The 8480-nt window shown below is 31.6% G+C and overlaps 1 protein-coding gene across 1 annotated transcript; it reads left to right on the forward strand.

Annotated features, from left to right (window-relative positions):
- The first annotated feature begins 356 nt into the window (after nt 1-356).
- On the forward strand, nt 357-2138 carry LOC130815372 (protein ANTAGONIST OF LIKE HETEROCHROMATIN PROTEIN 1-like). Its single transcript, XM_057681823.1, has one exon. The coding sequence runs from the start codon at nt 457-459 to the stop codon at nt 1927-1929; it is 1473 nt and encodes a 490-aa protein (XP_057537806.1). The 5' UTR covers nt 357-456; the 3' UTR covers nt 1930-2138.
- Nucleotides 2139-8480: the final 6342 nt, after the last annotated feature.

The raw sequence follows: 8480 nt of genomic DNA on the forward strand, positions 1-8480 counted from the left end.
CAAATCAAACAAAATTTCACTTGACTATGTTTTAAATTATAGATTAATAATAAAATACACATTAAAAGTAAGAGATAAATAGTGTCTAAAAATCAAATAATACATTAATGCTATGAGAGAATCTGACTCGAAATATCATACCCAAACACATAAATGAGCCTTATCCAAATAAAAATAAAATCCAACTATCGAAGATATATTTCCATGAAAAGAAAATAATAAAATAAAGAAAAAATAGAAAAGAATTATTTCAATGGTCATAAGGGTAGTCACCGTCAGAGGAGTGGAATCTTGGTTCAGCGCGTTCACATTTCAGCACACGCTTCCTTTGCATATATATTCAACTTATTTTCTCTCTCCTTTCATTCAACATCATCTTTCTCCGTTCACATTTCATCTTTCTCCGATTTTTTCAAATTATATTTCAACCCATTTCTTCTTTTTCTATCCATTTTCATGGAAATCTCTTCTTTTCCTGTTATTCCTCCTGAAGATTTAACCCAATTTTACTCTTCCCCTTACCCAGAACTCCATAACTCTTCCCCTTCTCATTCTCCTCTCAAAAAACTTCGTACTGATATTCAAACTGATTTTCTGGATGTTGATTTGAATGATTATAAAGAATCAAACCCATCCGCCATTAAAGACTTCCTTTCTTCTCTGTTTACAATGGAGGAAGAACATATAGATACCCACCAATTTTTGCAGTTTCAGAATCCTCAAAACAGTTATTATTCAAATTCAAATGTCAGTAATGAACAATTAAATAAAGTAGAAGTAGTTCAACCCAAACAGAAAAACAAACGCCCTCGAAATTCAAGCCCTGTACCCGGAGATCCATCTACTGCTCCGGTAACCCATCAGAGGAGGTTATGGGTTAAGGATAGATCCAAAGATTGGTGGGAAAAATGCAGTCATCCTGATTTCCCAGAAGAGGAATTCAAAAAATCATTTAAAATGAGTAAAGCTACATTCAACATGATTTGTGATGAATTAGACCCAGTAATTACCAAAAAGGATACCATGTTGCGAGCAGCAATACCCGTTCATCAACGGGTCGCTGTCTGTATATGGCGGTTAGCTACCGGAGAACCGCTTCGACTCGTTTCAAAACGGTTCGGGTTAGGGATTTCAACCTGCCATAAACTTGTATTAGAAGTCTGTTCCGCCATTAAAACTGTAATGATGCCGAGGTTTGTTCAATGGCCTGATGAAGCAAACTTAGCAGAAATCAAAACAAAATTTGAATCCATTTCTGGAATCCCCAACGTTGGAGGATCCATTTACACAACCCATATACCCATCATCGCTCCGAAAGTGAATGTCGGAGCTTATTTCAACAAACGCCATACAGAACGTAACCAGAAAACAAGTTACTCCATTACAGTACAAGGTGTGGTGGATCCAAACGGTATTTTTACCGATGTTTGTATCGGGTGGCCCGGATCCATGCCCGACGACAAAGTTATGGAGCAATCCGCTTTGTTTCAACGGGCTACCCATGGAGCATTGAACAATGTATGGATGGTGGGTAATTCGGGTTACCCGTTAATGGATTGGATGTTAGTACCATATACCCATCAAAATCTAACATGGACCCAACATACATTCAACGAGAAGATTGAAGAAATTCAAAAGGTAGCTAAAGATTCATTTTATAGATTGAAGAAAAGATGGGGATGTTTACAGAAAAGGACTGAAGTTAAATTACAGGAATTGCCAGGGGTTTTAGGAGCTTGTTGTGTTCTTCATAATATTTGTGAAATGAGGAATGAGGGAATCGAACCCGAGACCGATGATTCGTTTGAGCTTTTTGATGATGAGATTGTACCGGAAAATCCGGTAAGATCGGCGGCTGCTGTTCAAGCTAGAGATCATATTGCTCATAGTTTGTTGCACCATGGCCATGCTGGCCCTTCTTTTTTTTAGGTCTTTCCTAAATTTGATTATCAAATTTAATTTTAAGGTTTTTCATTTAATTAATGTTTATTAATTTTGGGATTTAATTCTTTTAAATTTATGTCATACATATTTATAGATACAAAAATAACATAGTCGAGATACTGTAATGTAAGGGTAAAGTGTACACCATTTATGAAACAAATTGATTTTTATTGAGTCGAAGAATAAATAGAAAATTACGTGTTATTTTTATTAGCAAATCTTGTATTAGACCGTCTCACTATGAGACAAACTATATAATTAATTAATTTTGTTAGTTTATTATTTTAAAATTGTAAATAATTATTTTAAAATTATATGATCATTCAATTTAAAAATAAAAAATGATTACTAAATAGGATATCATTCATAGTTTTTTTGTACTTTTTATGAAATATATGATCATAATTTTTTAATTTAAAATGAAATTTAGCACATTTAAAACCTGTTAAAAAGCCCTCACATGATATCATTCATAGTTTTTGGTGAATTTAAAACGCTTTAATTATAGTTTAGGGGCAAGTCAAATTTGCTCATTTGCCTTCTTTGACCCACTTTTGACCTTCTTGGCTTCTTTGTAAAGGTGCAATAGGAAAAGATTTTGCTAATTATAATCTTTGGAGTTTGCTCCTTGTGAGCTTTTTTAATTCAAAGAAGTAAATTCTTAAGAGACCAAAAATAATCATTATTACACAAATATTAAGCTTTTTTGATAAGTTCTATTTTACAAAAACAATAAATAACCATAATTATCAAATTAAAAAAATCAAAAAATTAAATATGTATACATATATGTGTGTGATAGAGAAACTTATATATATGTTTATGTGTGAAAAACTTTAGAAAAAAAAACTAATTAAGTAATGATTACTCATCCCTAATACTGATTTAATGCTGAGAATCCTAGCTTAGATTAATGGTAGAAGATTTTTCCTTTTATATATTTGTGATATGAATTTAGTTTTCACAACATATTAGAAGGATTAACTCTTTCCCTTTTATATGTAGAAATTCTCTATATTACGTTAATATAAAAATTGTAATTATCACTGAAATAATTTGCCTAGATCGATACGATGTTAAGAACTTTGATGAACGATAACAACTTCAATGAAGTAACAAACGTTTGATAAATTAAATTTGTAAAATTGACACAATGATTTAGAGATGTTCACCCAATGATGGCTACGTCCTCTGTGGTGTGTAGTTTCTTGTTTATATTATTTCAAAAGAGTAAATCACTCTTACAAATAAAGTATTACAATTGAGTAAGAGATAAAAATAATAGGCTATGTGTTTGGCTTAGGGGTTGTGTTTGATAATTTTTTTTGGATGAGTATGAGAGCTCTCTATTTATAGTACTAAATGATAATTGCTCACTTAATATATGCTTAATGTTGAATAATGAATGAGTTGAAACAGCTCCAAGAACTTGAAGAGACAAAAACAGCATCCTAGGCGCATCCGAGGAATTGCTCCACCAGAATAGAGAGCTCGCTCGATCGAGCGGGCTACAGACAGCTACTGGACACAATCTGTTTGTTTGCTCGACTCACCAGAGATCACTCGGTCGAGCGACCTTTAATATTCTTTTGATAGTTTCTGCTCTAGCAAAGCATCTTCTAAAACCCTTTGCACTTTTCATTAAACACCATTAAAACCAATAACTTTCATGATTACTTCAACAAATAAATCACACTTAATCACCATAAACATTAAGTTACTTACTTAATTCTCTTATTAACCAATGCCATAGAATTTCATCCCATCAATTTTACACATAAATGAACACAACAATTTATATACTATGCTAGCAGCCTAGCACTATCTACATGTGCCTTTTGTATTACAAATTAAACATAATAAAAATTTTCATATAAAATATAATGTACCATAGTAATTATGGAGTAAAATATGTAGTACCAAAAACAAGTTTGTACGTTTTCCTGATGTTGATCTAGTGACCATAAAATGATGAAGGAACAAATTCTAAAATTAGGTTTTAATGCTTTCTCTAATCTCGATGAATTTGTTGGTGCATTCGCTTTTCCTTTGTCATATGTATTAGTATTATTAGGGAGATTCTAGCATGTTTAACATGTTCAATCACATAAGATCCAAATAACTGGAGATCTAAATATTAAATTATATAGTGTATATTAAGTGTTTTAAGATATAAAATTTTTAGAAAAATTATAATTTTTAAAATTATACAGTTAATTTATAAATGCTAATTTTTGCTTCGCCTCTACCAAATCTCAATCATATGTCTTTATAGTTTGATCATCAAGTGGGCCTATGTTGGATAATGTTGTAGGGATTTGACTAAGGGCATAAGAAAAAAAAAGCGCGTAGAGATATGTATAATAACGGAAGCATTTACAAATCTACTTCATATGATGAATAGAAAAGTAGCCAAGTAAGAGTACACGAGGTGGGATGACATGTAAATTGTGAAAGACACCTACTCGTACTACTTGAACTCGTCTTTCTTATTAGTAATCCCAATTAAGTCTAGTATGAACCAATATTTAAATGTAAAAAATATTAAGTATTTTTACTTGATAAATATAATTAAGTATAATCATTGAAAATACTCCCTCCTATTCTTTTTACTTGTCCTACTTGATTTTAACATGTTTGTCAATGTACATTTTTAATTTTGAAATATCTTTAATTGTACTGGAGTAAAAATTATAAAAAGTTATTATTAAAATTTATAATAAGACGAATTAAACAAAATCCCTCATGACTATGTTGTAACTTATAAATTAAGAACAAATCACATAATAAGAGTGATTGATGAAAAGTGTTGTAAAACCAAATGGGACAAATAAAACGAATAGGAGGAAGTACTTGTTATTTTTAAGTTGATTCACATAAGACTTTTACAGTATCCCTCGGTCCCTTATGAGATTGCTTATTTTCCTTTAATCTATTTTTTTACTTTGCTATAATTTTTTTATGAAAAAAATTGTAGCATTTTCTATTCTTATTCACATAATTTTACACTTATATAATATTTTCTCCGTTTTTTTTCAAATGTCCCATTTGCTTTTAGGTTACTATTCATTAATCACTTTTAATTTGTATTTTATTCTTAATCCATGCATTAAAACATTATGAGATCTTGTTTGATTCGTTTTAACATAAGGTTTATTAATATCTAGTTTTTTTAAATTTTTAATTATTTATAATTGTCGTTATTAAGTATTGAATCAGTGCATTGACAAACATGTAAAAAACAAATAGAAAATTTGAAATAAAACAGAGGGAGTACATAGATTCTCAAATAAAACAGATTCATGGTAAGATTATTTTTATTGAATGACCCAATGTACATTAATTGTCTTCAAGTGATCTCTTATAACCTTAAAGTGATCACTAGTTGTTTTAAAATAACTATTTTTAACCTTAAAGTGATAACTTAGAGAAATAAACTAGTTATATGAGCTCGTCTTATGGTTTGATGATCTCATACAAGAGCAGACTCGTATATAATATTATCCACACAATTTCTATGGTCCTATTACTTCCTCTTATTCAACTTATTAGTCGTATTTTGCTTTTCACACTTGCCGAAACAACATTTTGACCCTTAATATCTCTAATTGTTCTGAATTAATATTAAAAATTATAAAAAGTTGATATTAATAATTCTTGAATCGAGACGAATCAAATAAGATCTCATATAATTATATTTTAGCTTATAAATTAAAAATTAAATACAAATTAAGAGTGATAATGAAATATTAATAATAAACAAATATGAAATTAAGGGATATAATAAGAGGGAGTATTTATTAATTGTGCAAAATTCAATTATTGTAATTTATTAGGGACGGACGAGTAATGATGAGTGTTGACCGCTAATTAAAACAAAATCTAATTCAGTCTTCAGTCTTGAATTCTATACAAATTGCGGCTCTCAACGATGTGGTCAACTGTTTACACTTGCCTCCCATTTTCCCCCAGTTTTCTTTTTCGTCGAAACCCCCAATATTAAATCCCAATTCTTAAATATCACCGTCCTTTTTTATTTTATCGTCACCCCTTAATAAAATTACAATTTGCCTTTAAATTTTTAAAAAATTGCGATTTTGCCACTAGACTTAAAATTTCCTATATATACCACAATGTCACTAAAATTTTTCTTATCACACTAAAAAACAAACTTACAAAAGCAAATTTTTGGAGCAAAAACTAAAAAGTTCAATCCGCAAACAAATAATCGAGGTAATTTTTTTCGAATCTTATTATTTTAATTTTTATAAAAAAAAATCGAAGTGAGTCGCACAGATCTGGGCGACCAGACCCCGGTTCAGTCGCAGAAAAAACCGCGGCTGCGACTGAATATTATTTTTTTTTATTTTTTTTCATTTTTTTATGAATAATTATTATTATTTTTAATTGTATTATTATTGTTATTATTATTATTATTATTACTATTATTATTATTATTTTTATTATTATTGTTATTATTATTGTGATTGTTATTATTTTTATTATTAAATTTTTATTTTTGTTTTGATTATTAATTTATTATTTTAAATATGTTTGTTATAATTGTTATTATTATTATTATTATTATTATTATTATTATTATTATTATTATTATTATTAACTTTTTTATATTCTTTTGAATATTATTTTTATTATTATTGTTGGTGATGTTGTTGTTGTTGTTGTTGTTGTTAATGTTATTAAATTTTTCTTTAATTTTATTTTTAATTATTGTTTTTGTTATTAGTGTTATGATTATTATTATTGTTTGTGTTATTATTGTTATGATTATTATTAATGTTACTTTTTTTTGTTAATATTGTTATTATTATTATGATTATTGTGAATTTAGAAAATTAATTACAATAATATTATTAATAATCATAATAATAAATATGATGTAACATTATATTTGTTGGTAATGATTAGTTAAATTTTGTTGTTGCTAATTAATTATTGTTTTTTTCATGTGGTTAATTTAACGTAACGTTTGATTATGTTCATTTATTATTAATATTTACTTAAATTATCAAAAATTGTAGTAAATGGCTGGTAATATTTACTTAATATTGTTACTTTTTCATGTGGACTGGACTATTGTCCGGGGGCGCGACGAGAGATTCACACATGGCGGCCCTAGTTCTTTAGCCGCATCTGAGCGCGCAGGACGTAGTTTCTTCGATAATGAGCCACCACGGGAGAGCAGGCACTCACAGTCCGTTGGCACAGACTAGTTAGTCACATCGCCCCAGCCCGGGGGGCCGACAGATACGTGACTGATCCCTAGCTATGGCGAGGTCATAGCTAAACTTATTTTCTACGGCTCCGAGCGTACACCTCCGGTTCTGGAATGCCGTAGTAGGAAGAGGCCGTTGGAGGCCATCATTGGAATGAGCGATATGTCTGATGCGCTGTACGATGTTCTACCTGCTACTTCGCTCGGCCGACTACCGTACATTATGCACCAGCACATCGACTGTGCTTTGATATCGGCGTTCGTGGAGAGGTGGCAGCCGGATACGAACACCTTCCACATGCCATTGGGGGAAATGACAATTATGTTGCACAACGTGCAACGCATACTGGGCATTGCTATTGAAGGTTCTTTGCCAGCTGGCCTTCTGAGGCAGAGTGGCAGGTCGGTGTCACCAATCTATTCGGGGAGCCTATGTCTGACCTTCAGCGTAGAGGTGTATTCACCAGCGGCTGCGTGAACGTTGCTAAACTGATGCAACTGTGTCATAGGTCCCAGGTCATGGATACCCAGACGACAGCCTACTACATGGGTATCGTCGGCTCTACCTTGCTGGCGGATAAGACCAGAACCGGCATGCGACCTCACCCGATACTTTCCGTGAACGTCGATCAGGATGAGATTGCCTGGGGTGCGGTGACCTTGGCCTACTTGTATCGGCAACTCGGAATGGCATCTTGTTAACACCGTTTTTCCTTTTGTTTTTTTCAATTTCTCAATGAACGGCCCAATCGATTCGCTCCATTAGCGAGACTACCTCCTGTCGCGGAAATGAACCCCCGGGAATGACATGCGTTAGATGTATACCTTAATGATTGTAAAGATTTTATTTGCCGAATGACAAGCATTTAAGGGGCACGGCCCTTCATAGTCTGTATTAAAACTAATTTACATTAATGCGTTTATTGATTTACCTCAACGCTTTTTACTTAAATTTAATTCCTGTTTACATCAATGCTTTTATTAATTTGAATCGTTACTATACACAAAGAATTTATACAACACGTAAAACTATGGACTATCTAAATTTACAGCATCGTCAGCGGTGTTATTACGTGGTGGTGGTTGTGGCCCGCATAGATTATTCCAGAGCATAATCCTATTAGTGAAATGTGATTCAATATGTATGCAAAAATTATCAACTGCTTCTCTCCAACGTTGATGGATAGGCGGGAGTGGGGATGAATCGTCGTTCGTTAGAAGTTGAATGAAATGATTTGCATTCACCCAACATATATGTATAACTTTATTTACACTATGCACGCCCGGTGCTTTCCTTAAC

The sequence above is a fragment of the Amaranthus tricolor genome, chromosome 6 (genome assembly GCF_026212465.1).
Source record: "Amaranthus tricolor cultivar Red isolate AtriRed21 chromosome 6, ASM2621246v1, whole genome shotgun sequence".
In the NCBI taxonomy this organism is placed as follows: domain Eukaryota; kingdom Viridiplantae; phylum Streptophyta; class Magnoliopsida; order Caryophyllales; family Amaranthaceae; genus Amaranthus; species Amaranthus tricolor.

What these genes read in the sequence shown, in the direction of transcription:
- LOC130815372 (XM_057681823.1), top strand. Translation starts at nt 457, where the DNA reads ATGGAAATCTCTTCTTTTCCTGTTATTCCTCCTGAAGATTTAACCCAA.